General features: G+C 40.0%; 1 protein-coding gene across 1 annotated transcript in view; it reads left to right on the forward strand.

Annotated features, from left to right (window-relative positions):
- The first annotated feature begins 9,527 nt into the window (after positions 1 to 9,527).
- Rp1 (RP1 axonemal microtubule associated) overlaps positions 9,528 to 23,958 on the forward strand; it is a 298,773-nt gene continuing 284,342 nt past the window's right edge. The window contains exon 1 of the mRNA XM_045144358.1: positions 9,528 to 9,590. Within this exon, the coding sequence (XP_045000293.1) occupies positions 9,588 to 9,590 (3 nt within the window). The 5' untranslated portion in view covers positions 9,528 to 9,587. The remainder of the gene's footprint in view (positions 9,591 to 23,958) is intronic.

Raw genomic sequence — 23,958 nt, forward strand, 5'->3', positions numbered from 1 at the left:
ATCAGGCACCATTCAGCTTTGAAATACCCATCTGGTGCCCTCTTGTTTCTGCCACTCCTCTTATGACTATCATGGTTGAATTTTTCTTTTTTAGTTTTTATTTAGTTGCACTTTCTTAATTTCTAAACAGGCATATAACACATTTTGATCTTATTCCCTCACCAATGCTTTCTCTTATCCTGTCTCCTTCCCATTAACACCCTATTCTTCCCCTCATTATCCCTCAGCTTACATTCATGTCTCATTAACTCAATTAGTTAAATTAGGGTGGCTTGCACGATCTTGGGTGGAAGATTATTTAGCATGGAATGGCAACTTGCCAGTGGATGCACCACAGAAGAACCTGACGCCCTTTTCCCAATGACCATTACCTATTATAAGCTACTCTTGGAGGTGTGGCGTTTTGTATGTCCTTCCCCTATTAAGATGATGTTTTGACAGGTTCAATCTTGTGCAGAAAATCATAGATGCTAGGAATTCATGAGTATAGTGGCCATGTCCTTTCCATAAAACAGCATTTTGCAGCCTCTTCCCCATCTTTCTGCTCTTAAAATGTTTGTGCCCCCTTTTCCATGAGGTTCGCTGAGCCTTGCAAGGATTGTTTAGCTATCTTGTTTGAAGCTAAACACACTGTAGTCACTTTTTTCTACAACTTTTCCAGTTAAAAATCTTTGCATTAACCACTGCATGTTGTAATAAGAAACTTCCGTGATTGAGACCTCAAGGCATACTAAATCTATGGAGACAAATACAGATATATGGAAGGTAGTTTGATATGCTCTCTGTTTAGCATATTCACAGTAGGAAATTCTACCCTAGGGCTTATGTCCCTAGCCATAGTCTCTTGGCTGGGTTTACAGAACTGGGCATTATGTCTCCTGTGGAGTGAGTTCAAATCCAAGCATAATGTGTGGTTGGTACTCATATTACATTCATGCTATTATTGCACCAATAAACACATTTTAATCTTCCACTTCCTTGTCTCTCTCCCCACTCTTACTCCTGCTTAAGCCTTTACCTCCCACCTTAATGCCTGTCTACTAGCTCTTTTGGCCCCTACAGATGTACTGACTTACAGCAACTAATCTGGAACTTAGAAGCTAGGATCTACATCTGAGAGAGAACATGCAGAAGTTGTGTTTCTGAGTCTGTTACTTCACACAGTATGACCATTTCCAGTTCTATCCATTTTTTATCTGCAAGTTTCACTTTTCTTTACAGCAGACTGTGTATATGTACCATGTCATCATAACTGATTTAGTCCATTTATCAGGTGGTGAGCTTCTAGACTGATTCTATTCTCTAGCTATTGTGAGTAGCGCAGCAGCAAACATGGATGAGCCAGGATCTCTGCGGTAGTGTAGAGCCCTTAGTGACTGTGCCCAGGAGTGGTAGAGCAACCTGCACACTGCTTTACTTAATGGCCGCACCAGTTTGCATCCCCATCAACGGTGAATAAGGGTCCCTCTTTCTATCAGCATTTGTTGTCATTTGTTCTTTGATTCTGACCAATTAAGATGGAATCTCAAAGGGGTTGTCATTTGCATTTTCTTAATGGCTAAGGATGTCTAACACACACACACACACACACACACACACACACACAATATATATATATATATATCAGTTTTATTTTATTTACTTGAGACAGAGAGAAAGGAAGAGAGAGAGAGAAGGAGGGAGGGAGGAGGGAGAGAATGGGTACTCCAGGGTCTCCAGCCACTGCAAATGAACTCCAGATGCTTGCACCACCATGTGCATCTGGTTTACATGGGAAATGGAGAATCAAACCTGGGTTCTTAGGCTTCGTAGGCATGTGCCTTAACTGATAAGCCATCTCTTGTTTTATTTCTTCTTTTGAGAACTCTCTTCTCAGTTCTGCCACCTATTATTTGACTTAGTTATTTGTCTTCTTGATGTTGTTTTTGAATTCTTTGTATATTCTAGATATTAATCATCTGTCAAATACTTAGCTGGCAAAGATTTTCTCCTATCTTGTTGGCTGCATTTGCATTTGATTCATCATTTCCTGTGTTTTATAAAAGCTTTTTAGGGGCTGAGGAGATGTCTTGAAAAATCTGATGACCTAGGTTCAATTCTCCAGTAGTCACATAAAGCCAGATGCACAAAGTGGCACATGAATTTGGAATTTGTTTGCAGTGGCAAGACGCCCTAATCTACACATCTTTCTACCTCTCTCTGATTGTAAATAAATTAAAAAATTAAAAAGCTTTTTAATTTCATGTGCTTCCTTCTGTCAGTTGTTGATCTTATTTCCTGAATGATTGGGGTTTTATGCAGGGAATCCTTACCTATTGCTATTTCTTGTAATATGCTCCTACCTTTTTACTTTGGCAGTTTCATAGTTTTGTGCAGGGTAAGAGATAAAGCCTAGCTTCATTCTTCTACATGAAGATATCCAGTTTTCCCAATAGCATTTGTTGAACATGATATTTTTTTCTCCAGTGAGTATTTTTTGGTATCCTTGTAAAAAATCAGTTGGTTGTAGATGCATGGACTCGTAGATGGGTCATTTTATTTTATTCCATTGATCTATATGTCTGTTTTTGCACCAGAACCATGCTGTTTTTATTGCTATGTCTCTGTAGTATATTTATATACTCCAACACGATTATTTTTGCTCAGAATTGTTTTGGATTTTTGGAGCCTTTTGTGCTTCTATATGAATCTCAGGATAGTTTTTTCTACTGCTGCCAAGAATGGTGCAGGAATTTTTATTGGGATTGCTGTGAATCTGTAGATGGCTTTTGGTAGAATGAGTCACTCTAACAATATTAGTTGTTCTGATTCATGAGCACTGGAGGTCATTCCATGTTCTCATTTCTTTCAGTGTTTTTGTGCCCTTACCTGGTTTTGGTGTCAGAATAATACTGGCTTCATTGAAATAGCTGGGAAGTATTCCTTCTCCTTTAATCATATAGGATAATCAGAGAAATATAGATTTACGTTTTCCTGAATGATCATGTAGCACTCTGCAATGAATCTATCTGGACCAGGCCTTGTTTTTGTTTAACTCCAGACACATGTGTCACCTTGTGCATCTGGCTTACATGGGTTCTGGGGAATTGAACCTGGGTCCTTGGGCTTCGCAGGCAAACACCTTAACTGCTAAGCCATCTTTCCAGGCCCTAATTTTGCTTTTTGACAAGTGGGATATAGAAGAGAAAATGTTCCTCTCAGCATTGAGGTCATAATTTTTTTTTTCAGCATACTAGACTTTGAATGCAGTAGCAGGAAGCTGGACCTCACTTTGTTGACTGAGGGGGAAATAACTCTTTGTGTGGGAATGACTCTAGTATAAGGGCATGGTTTTGAGCCTAACAGAACACTGGGCTCTTTGGAAAACAATGTTTGTGATCTAATTTCATAAGATCAAGTTTTCCCAGTTGTCCAGACATTATTTTGTGTCTGTGTACAACATGGGGCAGAAGATGTGAGGAAGATTTGTGTTACCATAATGTCTTGTATGTTGAGGGAGTTTCTTTTTTTGTATTTTATATTTTTTAAACTTTTATGACAACCTTCATACACATACACAATATAACATGATCATAATCCCCTCCTGCCACCCTCTCCTCCAAAATTTCCCCTCCATTGAACTCTTTCTTTTTTTTAAATAAAGCATTTTATTTATTTGTAAGCAGAGAGTTAGAACTGAGATAGACAGGTGCTGGAGAGTTGGCTTAGTGGTTAAGGTACTGGACTGTGAAGCCTAAGGACCCAGGTTCGATTCCTCAGTACCCACATAAGTCAGATGCATGTACTGGCACATGTATTTGGAGTTCATTTGCAGTGGCTAGAGGCCCTGGAATTCCCATTCTCTCTCTCTAATAATAATAATAAATAAATAAAAGAATAGAGACAGACAAGGAGAATGTATATGCCAGGGACTTCAGTCACTGCAAATGGACTCCAGATGCATATATGTCACTTTGTTCATCTGGCTTTACATGAGAATTGGAGAATTGAACAGTGGTGGTTAGGCTTTGCAGGCAAGCACCTTAACCACTGAGAAATCTCCTCAATCTCATTGAATTTCTTCTTTCCAACTATTCTCTCTTCTGTTTTGATACCATTATTCCCTCCTCCTATTATGCAGGTCTTATTTAGGTACAATCAACCACTGTGAGATTATGAGTGCCATGACCACATTGTGTCTGGATGAGAGTACGGCAAAGCACTCTTCCCCTTTCTTTGGCTTTCCTTGCATCCTTTCTGCCATCTCTTCTTCAATGGTCTCTGAGCATTTGAGGGTGTGATAGCAATGTCTCAGTGCTAAACATTCCACTGTCACTTTTTAGCACTCGGATGAGTTTGAGTTTCCTCAGTGGTAACCACTACCTGAAAAGAGAAGTTTCTCTATCCAAAAGTTATAGTAGCATTAATATCTTAGCATAAGCATAAGTATTTGGAGAAGAGTCAGAGTGAGTCACAGTGTGCAACTAGAAGTGTGGAGCTCCTTGGCAATGTCAACCTTGCACTGGATAAATTAGTGAAGGCCCATCTCCAAGGTTATCTAATCTTGGAGCATATTTCATTCTTAGCCAAACCTAAGGCCCCCCCCTTTTCACCCTGTCTTTTCTTATATGGAAGGACAGAACATACAAACTCCATGCTGATCCTCCCTAGAGACTGAACACCATGCCCCTCATCTGCTAGGGTGCAGGGTCTTGCCTCATTCTTTCCATCTGCATCTACTTCTTTTACTTGAAACCGCTTCTGGTCTGAACTAATCTCATTTTCCTCAGAGCAGCCTCTGTGCTTGCTGTAGTTAGTTTGAGGCTGATCCTCCTTTGGTAACAAATTTCTCCTCCGGGGGAGATCACAGCTATCCAGTGCCTGGTGAAGATTTGCCCTGTCCAAGACATGGCCCTTCCCCTCCCTAGACCACAGCCAGCTTCCCTAGGACCAGGCATGCACTCACAGCTCCTGTGTACTACACATTATCTAGAAGCACACGTGCTGGCTGAAGTGTTGAGGTCAGTTGGGGCAACTCTTTTCTTCAGAGGAGGCTTTCATATTAGTTATCTGTGGCTGCTGAACAAATATAGGTTAAGTACCCTTAATCCTAAAGTCTGAAATCTCAGTTGCCCCAAATCCAGAACTTTTAAAGCACCAACATGATTCCACAAGTGAAAATTTTGTTTCATGCACAAAATTATTAAAACAATTGCATTAATTTACTTTTGAACTATATATGTAATGTGTATATACAAATACATTTAATATTTAGGCTTGGTCCCATTACCAATACATCTTATTATTTATTTTTTAAAGTTGTTTTATTATTATATCTGGCAGGGTAGATACTGTGATCAATAGTTATTTATTGATAATTTTCATACATGAACATACTATAAGTTGAGAATATTCCCTTTAATTACCTTCTTTTGTCCTTCTATCCTCCATCCCCATTCCAAAGCACTTCTTCCCATAGTCCTTCTTCCATTTTGATGTTTGGGCCCTCCTCCATGATTTATGTTGAAATGTTGCTGGGCTGAACATTGTGCAGTTCTTATGGAGGTAATGACAGCCTACAGCTTTTATGAAGTCATAAAAGTCACTTCATGTCTAGCTGAGAGTGTCCAAAGTCCTCCTTACGACCCTCCTCTTCCAACCTCCTCTCCTGCAATGTTCCCTGAGCCTTGGCAATGTCTCATTTAGCACTGAGCACTCAAGAGCCACTTCTCAGCACTTTGGTGAGTTTTGAAACTCCCTAGTTTTCACTGCCTTCTGCAAAAAGAAGCTTCTCTGACTACTGGTGAAAGTACAACCATTCTGTGAACATAAACATAATATAAATATTTAGGGGGTGCCCTAATGAGCACAACATATCATTTAGTCAAACAAAAGTAGTAGCTCTTCCATGACCTGCACCAGGGTCTATGACTTGCTCAGCCATAGGCTTTCGGCTAGGTTTTCCATACAAGGCTGGATTTCCTCCTACGGAATGGGCTCCAGACCCAATCAAAAGACTAGTAGGTTGCCTCTATGATAGTTGTGCCAGTACTGCTATAGCAAACGAACTGCAGACTTATGTGCCACCTTGTGCATCTGGCTTGCGTGCAATCAAATCTAAGTCTGTAGGCTTTAAGCATCTTAACCACTAAGCCATCTCTTTGGTCCTAAGACACTTTAAAAATTCCCACATATGTATGGGGCTGGGGCTTCCACCTCTTTTGGGTAATCTGTTTCAGTCCATAACAACAGCTAAGTACATAATATTTAATTTACCAGTTGAAAGGTGAGTCTGCTGACTCATGGTTTGTGGAAAATGGGCGTTGTTATATTTTCCCAGATGTAGTTTGATTTCTTGTGTTTTGTGAGGATTAATTGTAAAATGAGAAAAATGCCTAGTTATATATGAAGAGGTGGTCTGTTTAAGTGTCTGAGCTTGTTGGCTAAGTTTGGAAAATTCTCTTCTGTTGTTTTTGATTGAGGATATACCCTCCTGTCAACTCAAAAAACTGGTTCACAGGTCTATTCAGTCTCAAAGATCAATTCCCCATAGTTTAAAGTTTCCCACCTTTGAATTAGAAGTAATTCAATTTTCGTTAAACATTCGCCTGTGTCCCTGGGCAAGCCACTTCATTGAATTTCAATGTGCTGGCTGTAAAGTTCTGACACAGAGCTGGGCAGCCTCTGAATACTGTTTTGGCTGCAGCATTCATTGGATCATGTGTTTCTTTGAATGTTGAAAGCTGAACCATTCTCTACAGAACTGGGATCTGCAAGCATAAGAAGCTCATTGCTGAAGTGTTCTTCCATTTCATCATCCTTCGTAGACAGGAGGTGGCACATGTGTAGTTTGGCCTCTGCCTTGGTCTAGTTTTGAGACAGGGTCTTACTCTGTAACCTAAGCTGGGTTTCAACTGACAATTCTCCTGCCTCTACCTCCTGTGTGCTGGGATTATAGGTGTGTGTGCCATGCCTGGCTCTTGGTCCACCTTTGTGTCTTCAACATCTACTCCTTGCTAGAAATGGCCTAGCCCACAGGATGTCCATCTTTGCTGAAGACATTCTTTTGGCTCATTGTTTGGTCACTACCAGTGAGTAGGCAACATCAAAAGGTGTGTCCATTCACTGTACTGCTCTTCAACTTCAAAATGGTAAAATTTCCCAAAATCTCCCTGCTTTCTACCCTCTCTTCTCCTTCCCCCTTATCTTCCTTCCCTTCCTTCATTTCTTCCATCCCCTTTTCTCTCTTTCTGTCTTTCCTTCTCTTTCCTTTGCAGCACTAAGGATGGAACCTTGTACATGCGAGACAGCTACTCTACCACTGAACTACACTCCCACCCCAGAAGAGCTAATTTTGGGTCTGATACCATGTTGAAGAATCAAGTCAATTGTTTCTGGGACAATAGAGCCTTCAGGGTGTAATACATACTCTATAGTAATGGCATTGAAAGCTCCTACTAATAACAGAATCTTGACTTTGAATAGATATTTTTAGATGCCATCCCTTTCTATTGTATTGCCTGCTATAGTGCTTATTGTATAATAATGTGTTTTGGTTTTCTGCCATGAAACCATGACTCTTGATTAGGGGAATGACATAAAATAGACCAGATGTCTTAACTAGTTTGTTAAATCAGCCATCACCTTCTTTTTTCTTTTCCCCAAGAATAATGAGGCAGAGAAGTTCCATGAGGCATAGACTTTACTTTCCATTTGGTCTCTCCAAAGCAAACAGAACTGACATATGCACATCTTCTAGATGCACTGGGTCCATGGCATGGGTGGGCATTCAGCTTTCAGGATGTGGCCATCCTTGCTGTGAAAAGAAAGGGAAGTCGAACTGTCAGCATTCTGTCTTTAAAGCTGAGACCAAAAATAGCAACCTTGGGAGAAAGAGAATGGGGGAATAACTTCATTCCAGTGTTCCAGTGCTCGAGTGGAGCAGACTTGTAGTGAAGCTGAGAGACAAGCTCTCAGTGCAGCAGTTTTGCCTTCAGATGGAAGAGTGTTTACAATCTTGGATCAGCAAGAAGTCATTTTAGAATTTAATTTTAGAAATTGATACAAGTCCTACTCTGCAGTGTCATTATAAGGGAAATCATAGATTTTTATAGCAACCTAACATTAGAGTCAGACATCACAATATGTGAGAACCAGGTGCACAGAGAGGTTGTATAGTAACACCGCGTGCATGGGCTTTGTTAGCAACACCGAGTGCACAGGCTTTGTTAGCATCAGCTGGGCAAGGACTGGAGGGGCAGGAGAAGCATTGGACCTAGGAAGGGTATCAGATGAAGAAATTGTTACCTGGGGCATTTTCAGTTGTCTATGTAGTTATTTATTTATTTTAAGAATATATTTAATTTAATTTATTTATTTGAGAGAGAGAGAGAGAGAGAGAGAGAGAGAGAGAGAGAGAGAGAGAGAGAGAGAGATTGAGAATGGGCATACCAGGGCCTTCAGCCACTGCAAAGAAACTCCAGATGCATGCACCCCCTTGTTCATTTGGCTTATGTGGGCCCTGGGGAACCTGGGTCCTTTGATTTCACAGGCAAGTGCCTTTAGCCACTAAGCCATCTCTCTAGCCCAGTTGTGTATGTAGTTTTATTTGAAATTTTGAATATGTGTTCATGTTTCAGTTATCTGTTGTTCCCTAAGAAAGGACTACAGAGATGAGTTAAAAATTAGCTTAAAATGACTCCTTCCCATTTCTTACAGTTCTGAACCTGGGATGGTTCAGCCAGGAATGAGAACTTTGTCCAGGCACCCCGATCTGGTGTTGTACCCCACCACTTATTGCAGGCTCCTTTTGTGTTTGTTGTCTACTCTCCTGCCAAGAGGTTATACTATCAGCTAGCCCCATTCAAGGGCTCCCAATCAAAGGCCCTCTTTGAGAACATTTCCTATTGAATTCAAGCACAGAACTTGCAAAAGAAAAAAAAAAATACTGACTGTCTCAGAAATCAGTTGTGCCTTGGCATGAGTAACAACCTTCCCAGATCTACGATTGTTGAATGTTGATTTTGATACCATGTTGGAATTAAATAGATGACTGAAACAAAGGATGCACAATTGTGTTACTAGAAACAAAAAGGCAAATTCTTCACTCTTAAGACTCTATTACATACATGAAAGAATGGTCTCGCGATGCCTTGGATAAAAAAGGGTCCTAACTTGTTACTTAACATAACTGAGCTATTGAAATGGGGGAACCCAGTGGCGTCCCAGGGAGTACAGAGCAGTTGAATGAAGCACACAGAATGTCCATTTACGTTAGTGAGAGTTCTTCCTACCAGAGCATTAGCAGAAAGGAGAGCCCAGTGTTCTCAAGTACTCTTTGACTGCTGTTTTAGCGAAGTTCCCAGACATGTGCTATTTACATATTCTATGGAGGAAAGGAAGAAACGGATAGTCAGCCTCACACTGATTGATGCCAGTAATCAGCCCAGCAACAGCTGCCGGCTTAACAGCTTCATTAGCAGCCCTGAATAAGTCCTCCTACTTCTCTGATTTACATAAGGTCTCTTCTCATGCTTAAAGACATTCATCAAATGTGTGCTAGATACCAGAAGAATCACTGCTAGCCATGTTTAAAAAAATGATAACATATGGTAAGTCTGAAGAGAATCTAACCTATTATTTCCCATTTTAATGTAGGATCCTAGCCGGTCAAAGCCACAACAGAGAAGATGTGGAAACAAAATGCTGGGAGGTGATTTACCTTTAGGAGAAGAGTTAATCTTTTCCTGCTGTGGGTCTGGAGATGGGAAGACTCCATAGTGTACCAGTCAGTGGGGCTATGGTGGTGAGGCAGTCCTTAGTGTGGATGACGGTATCAGTAGTACATGATAGCCGGTGGTGCGTGCCTTTAGTCCCAGCACTGGAGAGGCTGAGGCAGGAGGATCGAGTTCGAGGCCAGCCTGGGGTTACAAATTGAGTTTCAGGTTAGCCTACGTTAGAGGGAGACCCAAAATAAACAAAACAGTCCATGGTCAAATGCATACATGTCTGAAAACTTGTTTTGATTAAGTTGGTTGATCAAATTATATATGTTTAGTTTCTTTGTAATGCTGGCTTTTTTATAGTTGTTTTATCTATGCTTCTAAATGTAAATATGAGATGAAAAATTATGTGTAAGAAAATTACGTGTAAGAAAATTATGCAGAATGGAAGCAACTGCCCATTTTGGTGTGAAATGTCAATCATTTATATGGGGTTTATATGTAAGGGCACAAAATGTCACTAACATTGTAGAAAGTGAAAAATGTATGTTAAAAATAATGAACTTGCCCTGAAATATATTTATGTGGTTTTCTTTATAGGAATATATTCTTTATTGTTTTTGAAGTAAAAACTATTTATTTATTATTTATTTGTGTGTTCATGTGTGCTTGCCTGTTGATGTGTGTTGAGTGAGTGTGGGGGTGCATGTGCCAAAGCATGTGGGTAGGATTGGAGGAAGCTTTCTGGTCGGTCCTCTCCTGCTCACTCATTTGAGGCAGTTTCTTGCTCTGAATTCTTGCTATGCTATTATTTCTTGCACTCACCATGAGCTTCCTGGAAATTCTCCTATGTCCATTTCCTATATCACTGTCACTGGTAGGATTACAGAAGCCTGCTATGGTTTCTGACTTTTTTTATGAGGTCTAAGGATTGAACTTGTGCATTCCAACTTGACCTCTGAATACTTTGTCTACTGAGACATCTCCAGGCCCTTGCTTTTGAATTTTTTTTTTTTTAATTTGAGAGCAACAGACAGACAGAAGGAGAAAGAGGCAGAGAGAGAGAGAGAGAGAGAGAGAGAGAGAGAGAGAGAGAGAGAGAGAGAGCACACGAGGGCTTCCAGCCACTGCAAACAAACTCCAGATGCGTGCAACACCTTGCTCATCTGGCTTATGTGGGTCCTGAGGTCCTTAGGCTTCACAGCAAGCTCTTAATTGCTAAGCCATCTCTCCAGCCCTGCTTTTGAGTTTTTTTTTTTCTTTCTTTCTTTCTTTTTTTTTTTTTTTGGTTTTTCAAGATAGAGTCTCACTCTAGTCCCGGCTGACCTGGAATTCACTATGGAGTCTCAGGGTGGCCTTGAACTCACTATCCTCGTATCTTTGCCTCCCGAGTGCTGGGATTAAAGGAGTGTACCACCACGCCCAGCCTGCTTTTGAAATTTTGAGAAGAGTGAATTATCAAATTTCTGTTTTTTTTTTTTTTTTAATGAGGTGAGCCTGACAGACTGACTTTAAAAAAAATTGTTTATTTTTATTTATTTATTTGAGAGTGACAGACAGAGAGAGTGAGGGAGAGAATGGGTGTGCCAGGGTCTCCAGCCAATGCAAACGAACTCCAGATGCATGCATCACCTTGTACACCTGGCTAACATGGATCCTGGGGAATCGAGCCTCGAACCAGGGTCCTTAGGCTTCACAGTCAAGCGCTTAACCACTAAGCCATATCTCTAGCCCCTGACTTTTTTTTTTTTAAGAAAGAACGAGAGTAAGAGTGAGAATGAGCAAGAGCGAGAGAGAGGGCCTCCACCACTGTAATTGAACTCCAGATGCATGCACAACTTTGTGCACATGTATGAACTTGCTCATGTGAAACCTTGTGTGTCTGGCTTTATGTGGGATCTGGGGAGTTGAACAAGAAATTTAACCACAAACCATCTCTCCAACCCAAGTTCCTTTTTTTTTTTTTTTAAAGCTGTTTCATATGAATCAGTCTGTTACATAGTATTATAATTGCTTATTTATAATGATGGTCAACACAATTTCATGCTAGATGCTCTGCTTTATCTCATTTCATCATCACAATAAGACTGCATAACAGGTAGTTGCATTTGGAAGAGTAAGAAGTAGAGGCTTATTGTATAATCACCTGGGTCACACATTTGATAAGTGTACAGGGGAGATTTGTTAAAGAAAAATCTGAGATGGATTAAATTTGACAAAACTTACTTGAGCAACAACAATGTTCTAGAATAGGCAGTATTCCAGTGAATTTAGAATGCCCTGACTCACCATGCCTGCAGGCTATATTTATAGTCAGAACAAAGGAAGTGGCATGCAGAAGAAAATGACTGGCTGTAATCACAACACTTGTTTTATATGGCCATAGTGTGATATGACATTTTCCTTATGTAGAAATGGTCTGACCAGGTAGTCTGTGATTGTCCAAAGCACTACTGCTATAAGTGGCTGAGACTCAGCTCATACAAGAATGGACTCAGGTTAGTTTGAAGTTTGTTTACATACTATGTTATGTTGCAGTGTATGACATACAAAGGTAGTTTTGCATTGAATTTTATTATATAAGTGTGGAAGCAGATTTAGGCCAAACTAAATATAACAGGCTCAAATCCAGACATGCCCATTTCCAAACCATGCTTTAAGAATTTTTGGTGTGTATGTGGGTGCATATGTATGTGTGTGAACATATGTGTGCTTGTGTGTGGAGGCCAGAGGACAACCTCAAGTGTCACCCTCAGCAGCGCTGTCTACCTTCTTCGAGACAGGGTATTGTCTTGTTGACCTGGAGCTTCCAATTAGGCTAGACGGGTTGGCCAATGAGCTCCAGGGCCTCCCATTTCTTCTTCTCTGGTACTAGGATTAACAGTGCAGGCCACTACTTCTGGCATTTTTAACCACATATATATACAACTTCTGTACTTAAAGACAACAAAGCAAGGTATTTACCTCCCCTTCCCTCCCCTAGGCCATAGGCCTGAATTTTCTCTGTGAGATTTGTGGCATATATAATTCCACTAACATAATTACTATTCTCCTTACATAATTACTATTAAGCCATTAAGTTTGTAATTTCTTCTTGGTGAACTTTGGCTGCTGAATCTTTCAATGACTTTGTACATTTCAGTTCATTTTTAAAAATTTTTATTTAATATTTTCTCACTATCCAATGTCTTCATCTATTTTGCTATGACAAAATGTCAGATATTAGATCATTTATAAGTGATAGATATTAGTTTCTTATTGTTATGGAGTCTGATAAATTTAAAGTCAAGGCACGGACAGCTTTAGTTGTCAGTATCCTCAGATAGAATAGGAACAGTAAGGGAAAATTTACTCACTGAAGTCCTTACAGAAGACACTAAGATACTCATGAGAGCAAAGTCCTCATGGCATGGCTGTCACCTAGAAGCCCTTCCTTTTAGGACTGTCACTTTGAGGATTAAATTTCAACATGAATTTTGGATACAGACCTACAGACCATGGCATCCAGTGAGTATCTACAGCCTCGGTGGTGATACCCTCTTTTATTCTTGGCATTGTTGATTTGTGTTCACCCTTTCCTATTTATGCATATTTTTTTTATTGATGTCTATACTTAAAGACAACAAACCACGGTATTTCCCTCCCCTCCCCCACTTTCCCCTTCATAACTCTGTTCTCTGTCATATCCCCTCCCTCTCTCCATTAGTCTCTCTTTTAAATTGAAGTCATCATCTTTTTCTCCTATTATGAGGGTCTTGTGTGGGTATTGCTAGGCACTGTGAGGTCTTAGATATTGAGGCCAAGTTCTGTCCGGACAGTTGTATGTAAGGAGTGATACCCTTCCTTTGGCTCTTACAGTCTTCTGCCACCTCTTCCACAATGGACCCTGAGCCTTGAAGGGTGTGAGATGTGTCCGTGCTGGACACTCCTCCATCCCTTCTCAAGGACTGTGTTGACTTTTGGGTCATCCCAGTGGTCATTGCTATCTGAAAAGAGAAGCTTCTCTAACCAGAAGTGAGAGTAGCATTAATATATGAGTAGGAACATTAAGTGTAGTGCCTTCAGGGCAATTTGCTGAGAGTAATATATGCATTTATCCAGACAAGAGCAGGCTTTATACCCGTAAGGCACATGACCTTCCCTGCCATAGGTTTTGATTAGGTTTTCAGTACCAGGCATGTATTCCCTCCCATAGAGTGGGCCTTCAGTTCAATAAGAGAGCAGTTGGTTTCTCCCAGAGCAGACATGCCGCTATTGCACTCGTTCAGTCATTTGGTCTGTCTGGCCAAACTTGAGGTTTCCAGTGTCCACTGATTTCATTGCTGATGACTTCTGTCACCTATAAGGCTACATACATTGTAGTATTTTCCAGCTTTCCATTGGCTGGGCTATAGAGAGAAGGATTTTTGCTCAGCACCAGCTTGATTTATCAGTGACTTTTCTGCTCAGGCATGTGAAGTCTTCAGCAATAGGGTCTTTCCATCTCTTTCTCATGGGACACCAAGGGCCTTGGCAACAGCTTATAATGTTTTGAGGCAACAGGGACCTCCTTGGCCAGCAACTCACTGGAAGGTATGTCATCTCGTCCCTGGCACAGAAAATTTTCTAGTAACAATCTGTGGCTTCTGGGTGTGCCATTCATTATTCAAGAAAGTAGATTTTCATATGTCTTATTCGGAATATCTTGAATTTTAATTGACCCTTTTCCCCACCATTCTTTTAAACAATCTCCTCCCCTGACCTCACTTAGACTTTTCCCCTCCCTGTAATCTGTTCTTCTACTTAAATATATATAATACCATACCCTTAAGACTGCTTCTCCCTCCCTTATAGCCTTTTTCTAGCTTATGGGCCTCTGCTACTGATTTTTGGTTCCAGCTCACACACAAGAGGCTGTATTTTCTCCAATGAATATTTTTGTCAAAAATAAGATGGCTGTAGCTGCCTGGATTAACATCTGGGTCCTCTATTCTGTTCCATTGATCTACATGTCTGTGTTTGTGCTAATACCATGCTGTTTTAGTTACTATGGCTTTGTAATATAGTTTAAAATCAGGTATGGTATACCACCAGCCTTATTTTTGTTGCTCAAACTCATTTTGGCTATTTGAAGTTGATTATGGCATTTTTACATGGGTTCTAGGGATGAAACTTAGGTCCTCATGTTTGTGAACAACCAACTGATCAGTTTCTCCAGACCAAACCATATTTTCAAAAAATTTTTATTTATTTATTTGAGAGCAACAGACAGAGAGAAAAAGATGCAGAGAGAGCAAGAGAGCAAGAGAGCAAGAGCGAGAGTGAGAGAGATAGAGACAGAGAGAATGGGCATGCCAGGGTCTCTAGCCACTGCAAACGAACTCCAGATGCATGCGCTCCCTTGTGCATCTGGCTACCATTGGTCCTGGAGAATCAAGTCTTGAACTAGAGTCCTTAGGCTTCACAGGCAAGCACTTAATCACTAAGCCATCTCTCCATCCCCAAACCATGTTTTTTTAAAAAAAATTTTTGTTTATTTTATTTATTTATTTGAGAGCAACAAAGAGAAAGAGGCAGAGAGAGAGAGATAAAAAGAGAGAGAATGGGCACGCCAGGGCCTCCAGCTTCTGCAAACGAACTCCAGACGCGTGTGCCCACTTGTGCATCTGGCTAAGGTGGGTCCTGGGGAATCGAGCCTCGAACTGGGGTACTTAGGCTTCACAGGCAAGTGCTTAATTGCTAAGGCATCTCTACAGCCCCCAAACCATGTTTTTGGTTAACTCACTTCAATGGCCACATAGCATGCTTAGGTAACCTCAGACTCAGCTTTTGATGATGGGAAACTTAGGTGGACATTTTAAGAAAGGAAGAAATGGATCTACTGCAAATATGCTCTAAGTATAGCATGAGATCTGGGGATCAGAAGAATCAACTAATATTTAAAAAGTATTGTTTGACAAAAATCAGTTGAAATTTTATAAATGCAGCTCTATATCTTGTGTTTCTTTTCTTTTGCCTCTGATGTTTTGAAGGTGAAATATTTTTAAAATTTTTCTAACCATGAGGCACTTTTATAATAAAGGTACCTTATGCCATGACTTCATACATTGAACTGCTATGCTATGTTGCACATTAGTCATTTATTAAGGACAAGATGCAGAGCTACTCAAGTTAGTCACTTAACCACCACAAATGCTAAAGGAGCTGAGAATTAATGTTGACTCCTTTTTTTTTTATTTCAGCTAAGAAAATGGCCTTAGGCGTGTGAAATGCCCTAACAAAAGTCATACATATTCTAAGTGATATAGTTTCTGTCCCATGAGAAGTGAAGGAGATTGAACCATTTCCTAACAAGCAAATTCTTTTCGTAAATATTCCAACATTCTTTGTTCTAATGCTTCAGTCCTAAGATTTGGTTAGTTACAGTCTGTATAAGTCTTCATTCAGACTCTGCTGCACAGTTTGAAAAGCTGCCTGGCTGTGTTGTTTCAGGAACTTCCTTTGTGTAGGAAGACTCCAGTGGCCTGAAGCGTCCAGATTTGCATGTGGCGTTATCTCAGTAGACACACAGCTGCAGAGTAGTGACAGTGAGCCTCGCGTAATGACTCTTAACATCCCTTCCCAGGAGAAATCTCAGAAGCTGCTGATGAGATGGGTCAGCACATTTCATCTAGAAGTATTCACGAACGAGGAGGGATGTAGATGACTTCTGAGAGTTTAGCAGCTTAGAGGTACTAACGACTCACCTTTCTGGGTAGGTCTATTCCTTTTGTCACTTCAGCTAAGAAAAGTTTGTTTCCTTGTGGCATTCTCACCGTGAATGGCTAGTTTGGGCATTTCAGATTATTTGCAATGGATTATTGGCATAGAAATGAGAACTAAGGCCCTCTTAGGGCCTTTGTCCTGAGACACTGTGGGCCAGGTTGCTTATAACGCCTAATCTAGTAAAACTTTTTTGCAATGAAAATTTTCCTGCTAGTTCTGTGTCTGCTGTTGTAGGCATGACAAATCCAAGGAAACTTTTGGGACACATTTGGAATTTTAAAATTTAGGCTGAAGGCCTGGACGGTTGACAACTTGCAAAAGTCCAGTAGACATCAGCATAGCTTTGTAAAAGAAGAGCCTCAAGTCAAGACTCTTGGACACGTTTGAGAGGGCTGCACTGACACGGAAGTGCATGCAGGGCTCATGAGAATGAGCTGTGCTAGTGCAGTGCACTTCAGGATTCTTTTTATAATCCCTAGGGGCTGGCTGTGGTGGTGAAGGTCTATAATCCCAGGAGGAGGCTGAGGATAGCCTGGGCTGCCTACTGAAACCCCAGTCTTAAGAAACAAAACAAAACAAAACGAAACAAAACAAAACAAAACCAGAGAATGTCTCTTCAAGGTCTGGTATAGTAAATAGTAAAAATATAACAAACAACTGCTTTGCCTGATTTTAAATCTATTAATGGCTAGAGATTCTTTATTCAAAAATATCTTCTCTCTTGTATTAGTTACAGAACAGAGCTGCTATTTTGTTCCAGTCTACAGTACACTATTAAGGACCCATTTTCATTCTGTTTCTCTCCCTATCTTTCCCCCCTTCTGTTGCATTACTTTCTGCTGCTGGAGTGTCATCCTGGAGTTCATTTACATATTCTTTTTCAAAAAGCTGTTTTGCTTGTCATTCTGCAGCAGCATATTCCAGTCTGCTAGCCTGGTATTCAACTTCTAATATTAGCTCGCCCCTTACCTCCCCCACCCTAGCAATTTAACTGGTAATCACTCACAGCCCAGCTAATCTCAGGGCCATCTGCTATGTCCAGTAAAATTCAGGGGACAAGCTCATTTGGATTAAGCCAGCAGGGGAATAAAGAAACCTGGTATTGGGGAACCTTCAACCTAGGTAACAAGAAGCCAGGCTGCTCTGGCGAAAAGGGTGAAGAAGCCAAGCACTGCTCACTGGGAACTGGTGTTGAGTATGCAGCCTTGTTGGTAGAACTCAAATTGGTAAAGGTTTTGCTTCTAAAGCAGGATTTGATTCGACAAGTTCAGTCTCGTCTACAGTGTACTCCCAACAGACTTGGCACCCCAAGGAGAAATGGGCATAAACCAGCATCAAGCACTGAGTCTTTATACAGGCTGACCTACAGAACCAAAGATGCAGGGAAAGCCAAAGGTCAGAGGACAGATGTGTTCAGCTGAGAAGGAACCAAGCTTTTTCTAAGATCCCGGAGAGTCTAGGACTGTGGACAGGCAGACTTAGCTCTTGTTTATCTGGAAGCCTGAGTCCTCACCTTGTATGAACTCATTGTTGGCAGGCGATCTGCTGCCCCAAGCAGCAAATGTGTGTCTTCCCTTGCATCCATGTCCACTTTTGCAAGTGTTCTCCTTTTTGTTAGAAATGCATGGTTCGTGTGCTGGGAGGTATATTTTGAAAAGCTATAGGGCCAATTATGATATTTATCATTTTATTTGGTGAAAAATACTTGAGACTATTTTTCTAAACTTATTTTTTAATTTTTTTAAATTAATTATTTATTTATTTGAGAGCGACAGACACAGAAAGAAAGACAGATAGAGGGAGAGAAAGAGAATGGGTGCACCAGGGCTTCCACACCTCTGCAAATGAACTCCAGACGCGTGCGCCCTCTTGTGCATCTGGCTAACATGGGACCTGGGGAACCGAGCCTCGAACCGGGGTCCTTAGGCTTCACAGGCAAGCCATCTCTCCAGCCATAAACTTATTTTTTAATTATGTATCTTGAGAGAGAGAGAGAGAGAAGCAGAGAAAGCCCTTGTGTGCTTGTGTGACATCACATGCTATGTCCCTGTACACCTGGCTACATGGGAACAGAGATTTGAACATGAATTCTTAGGCTTAGCAGGAAAGCACCTTAACCACTAAGCCATTTCTCTAGCCCAAAACTATTTTTACATCAAAACAATATAGTCACAGCTACAATTGCTATGCTGTTTTTCAAACAAGATTAAGGATTAAATTTAAAGGCTTTGATGAAAACTTGAGTAGCTGGATGTCCTTATTCTCTTCCTTCATTAGGGATACTTGGATGGAAGACAAGACAGGATGCTAAAGCAAATAGAGGCCCACCACAGACACTTTCCTTACTATCAAAGGTAGTTATTAGAGGGCTGGAGAGATGGCTTAGTGGTTAAGCGCTTGCCTGTGAAGCCTAAAGACCCCAGTTTGAGGCTCAGTTCTCCAGGACCCATGTTAGCCAGATGCACAAGAGGGCACATGCATCTCAAGTTCATTTGCAGTGGCTGGAGGCCCTGGCATGACCATTCTCTCCCTTCCTCTCTCTCTCTTTTTCTCTCTCGGTTGCTCTCAAATAAATAAGTAAAAATAAACAAAATAAAAAATAAAAACGCGGGCTGGAGAGATGGCTTAGCAGTTAAGCGCTTGCCTGTGAAGCCTAAGGACCCTGGTTCGAGGCTCGGTTCCCCAGGTCCCACGTTAGCCAGATGCACAAGGGGGCGCACGCGTCTGGAGTTCGTTTGCAGAGACTGGAAGCCCTGGCGCGCCCATTCTCTCTCTCTCCCTCTATCTGTCTTTCTCTCTGTGTCTGTCGCTCTCAAATAAATAAATGAAAAATTTTAAAAAAATAAAAATAAAAATAAAGTAGTTATTAGAGATGAACAACTCCAGTGGGATTATTGGTATGTAGGAAAGTGGGATTATTACTATGTAGAAATTTAAACCAGAATTCACAAATTTCTATTTTAACAATCTATTTAAATGCTCATGTTTGAGCCAGGTGTACTTGCACATGCCTATGATCCCAGTATTCAGGAGGCTGAGGCAGAAGGATCCCAAATTCAAGACCCACCTCTGCTACATGGTAACTTCTATGGCAGTCTGGGACACATAACAAGACTCTTACGAAACGAAAAACAACCAATGAAAAGAAAAAAATGTGTTTGAGATTTTAAAAAACTATTAACTGTGCAGGAGGGATGGCTTAGTGGTTAAGGTGTTTGACTACAAAGCCAGAGGGCCCCTCCCCAGGACCCATGTTAGCCAGATGCACAAGGGGGCGCATGCGTATGGAGTTCATTGGCAGTGGCTGGAGGCCCTGGCGCGCCTATTCTCTCTCTCTCTCTCCCCATCCCTCTTTCTCTGTCAAATAAATAAATAAATAAAAATAAAATATTAAAAAAACTATTTACTTTTGCATGAGTGCGAGCATCTTTAGGTGTGTGAAAGGTTTCTTGATGCTGCATGCAAATGTCCATCCAATTTTACATTAGCCACCGGGGAACTGAGCCCAGGCTGGCAGGCTTTGCAAAAAAAAAAAAAAAAAAAAAAAAAAAAAGCCTTCAACTGCTGAATCACCTGTCTAGGTCTGAATTTGAGGCTTTAAAAAATATCCTAGCTTGGTGAATGTAGCTCAGTAGTAGAGCATCTACTTAGTAAATGAGGAGTGAGGGTGTGGGCTCCATTTTGAGATCTGCAAAACGGTAAAAAAACAAAAAAAAAGAACACTTTCAAACCCAAAACAAGTAAACAAGTTAGTTAGTTGTAATTGGAGGCAAATTTCAGAGCAGTTAAATTCAGTTGTTCATTATTGAAGTTATATTTAAATAACAGACACAATGAAGAAAAATTCTTTAACAGGAAAGGAAAGTTCTGGATAATAAAGCATTTTATGGTAAGGATTATCATTTTTGTTTACTTTGTTTTTGTTTTTGTTTATCGACATAGAGCCTCACTCTAGCCCAGCCAAACCTGGAATTCACTATGGAGTCTCACAGTAGCCTCAAACTCATGTAGATACCCCTATCTCTGCCTCCCAAATGCTGGATTAAAGGCATGCACCACCACATCTGGCTATTATTTTATTTCTTTATTTTTGAAGTAAGCACAAGACACCTGGCTTTTTAATGAGAGAGAGAAAGAGAGAGAGAGAGAATTGGCATGCCAGGGTCTCCAGCCTCTGCAATTGAATTCTGGACGTGTGTGCCATCTTGTGCACATGTATGAATTTGTACGCTTGTGTTACCTTGTGCGTCTGGCTTACATGGGACCTGGAGATCGAACATGGGTCCTTAGGCTTTGCAGGTATGTACCTTAACCGCTAAGCCATCTTTCCTACCCAGGATTCTCTTTTAAGGTAAAAATATCAAGTCAGCCTAAAATACTCCAAGAATAAATAAAATAAAATTCCTTAAAACAATTATTAATTAAATAATAAATAAATAAATAAATAAATAAAATAATAAATTAAATATTAATTAAACAAATAATTAAAATAAAAATTCCTTAAAATAATTCCTTTCCCCCATGGGAATGGGGGCAAAGAGGAGAGAAAAGAAATGCAAGTTTCTACTGTGTTTAAAAAGTAATTCTTGGGTGGCAGAGATGGCTTAGAGGTTTCAGGTGCTTGTCTGGGAAGCTTAAGAACCTAGGTTCAATTCCCTAGTGCACAAGTAAGCCAGATGCACAAGGGGGTGCATGCATCTCGAGTTTGTTTGCAGTGCCTGGAGGCTCTGGCATGACCATTCTCATTCTCTCTGTCTTTCTTCTCTCTATGTCTCTCTACTTGTAAATAAATAAATGAATAAATTTAAAGCAATAATAATTCCTTTCCATACTACATTTTTATTCTAGAATGTCTGTTTCCTCTAAATAAAAAGGATTGACAAACATTTTAAATGAAGAATTTAATCTAATTGGATGGAATGAGACTTTTTAATGTTGTCTCTTTGTAACAAATTGAAGCCTTCTATCATCTCAATGTTCTTCTATGGTAGTGTGCTAGGAACAATACAGGAGGATTTATCTAATAATAATTTAGTTGAATTCCCAAGGATTGTTTATTAATTCACAGAAAGATGTAAACCTAGCCTCTACTTACCTGAACACTCTAGATAGAAACTGCTTTACTGTTTTGCTAAGGTATTTAGGAGCTGATTTTTGGATTGACTTGTCTCTAGTGTAGTTTGATTATATACAACAAAATAGCTATATTTTGTTTTAATTTTCATTTCCCTGATGCTTAGGAGTGTTGATCATTTTCTTTTTAAAATTTTTAAAAATTTTATGTATTTATTTATTTGAGAGAGAGAAAGAGAGAATGGGCATGCCAGGGCCTCTAGCCACTGCAAATGAACTCCAGATGCATGCACCCCCCTTGTGCATCTGGGGAATTGAATGGGGATCCTTTGGTTTTGCAGGCAAACACTTTAACAACTAAACCATCTCTTCAGCCCTTGAACAGTTTCTTCAGTGTGTGTTTGCCATTTGTATTTCTTCCTCTGAGAACTCCCTGTTTAGTTCTCTGCCCCACTTTGTGGGAGGAATTTTTTTTTTTTATTATTTAGGTTTTTGAGTTATTTGTAGATTTTAGAAATTTGGCCTCTGTCAGCTGTCTATCCAGCAAACATTTTCTACCATTCTGTGTGTAGTCTATTTGCTTTGCTTATTGTATGCTTGTCTGTCAAAAAACTTTTTAGCATCATGAGATCTCAATGGTTGAGTGGTTGTTTAAGTGACTGAGCTACTGGGGTTTTGTTAAGGAAGTCTTTCCCACTCTTATATCATGGAAAGTTCCTCCTATTTTTTTCTTCCAGTAGTAGCAGAGTTTTCAGTCTTATATTGAGGTCTTTGATCCACTTGGACTTGATTTTTGTGCATGGTAAGATGTGTGGGTCTAGTTTCATTTTTCTGCTTATGGTTATCCAGTTTGTCCAGCACCATTTGTTGAAGATGCTTTGTTTTTCCCAGTCCTTATTATTAGGGCTTTTGAGGAAGATCAAGTGGTTATAGTTACTTGACCTAAAGTCCAGATCCTCAATTTTGTTCCGTTGGTCTATAATCCTGTTTTTATGCCAGTACCATGCTACTTTTGTTACTATGGCTTTGTAATATACCTTTAAATCAGGTATGGTGATGCCTCCAGAGGTGTTTCTTTTGCTGAGAACATGCTTGGATATCTGAGGCCTGCTGCCATTCCATATTAATTTTGAGATCATTTTTTTCCAGCTCTGTGAAGAATACTGCTGTGATTTTTATTGGTATTACATGAAATCTCTATATTGGTTTTGGTAGGATTGCTATTTTCACAATGTTAATTCTGCCTATGCAGGAACATGGGAGGTTTTTCCATCTTCTCAAGTCCCTCCTCAATTTCTTCCTTGAGTGTTTTCATTGTATAAGCCTTCCACATCCTTGATTAGTGTTGTTCCAAGGTATTGTTATTATTATTATTATTTGTTATGGAAAATGATGCTAATTTCCTTTCTGTATCATTGTCCTTCTGCATATAGAATGGTTACTAATTTTTTTGCATTGATTTTGTACCTGCTACTTTGCTGAAGAAATTAATCATCTTTAAGAGTGTTGAGATGGAGACTCTCAGATCACTTATGTGTAGGATCATGTAGTTTGCAAATATGGCTAACTTAACTTCTTCCTTTCCAATATGTATCCCTTTTATTTCTTTCTCCTGCCTTATTGCTTGGGCTAGGACTTCTAGTACTATGTTGAAGAGCAGAGGTGAGAGTGGCAATCTTGATCACAACGTTCCTAACTGTATTACAGCCATATGTCTTTATTCCAGTTCATTTGTTTAATGGCACAAATGATAAAATTCACCTTTTCCTCAGTCATCTCTTAGCTACCCCTTCTTTATTTTAGAGTGACAGACACAGAGAAATGAACTCCAGATGTGTGTGCCCCCTTGTGCATCTGGCTAATGTGGGTCCTGGAGAAAAGAGCCTCGAACTGGGGTCCTTAGGCTTCACAGGCAAGAACTTAACTGCTAAGCCATCTCTCCAGCCCAGCTATCCCTACTTAATTGTCTGTCAATTATTCTCTTATTTTCATTTATCTCCCAATCTTTAGCATCATATAATAATAATTGTCTTTTGGAATCACCACCTGTATGTTTTTCTGTTAGCTTAAACTACTTTAAAATGGAATGGATTCACCCAAGTTCTGACTTACCAATTTTTTTCCTCCAGTTTTGTCTAATTTTTTCAGTTGCACCACAGTTTTGACAAATTTGTGCAAGTTGAATTATCCATTTAATCAGGACACCACAAGTACTCATTAAAAACTACCTATTGTCATGTCTGACCCTTCTGCCTCCTGCAACCATTGCTAAACTGTGCTGCATTCTGTAGTCTTACTAATTAGACTACATTATTCATTTAAAGGACTAAATAAATTGCCTATATCCTTGCTTTTTAATGACCAATCTATTGTTATGTTATTTTAGGTTATCCTTGAAAAGTTTTGTGAATAAGTTCCTTCCTTTCTTTTCTTGTTCTCA

The sequence above is a fragment of the Jaculus jaculus genome, chromosome 2 (genome assembly GCF_020740685.1).
Source record: "Jaculus jaculus isolate mJacJac1 chromosome 2, mJacJac1.mat.Y.cur, whole genome shotgun sequence".
Lineage (NCBI taxonomy): Eukaryota > Metazoa > Chordata > Mammalia > Rodentia > Dipodidae > Jaculus > Jaculus jaculus.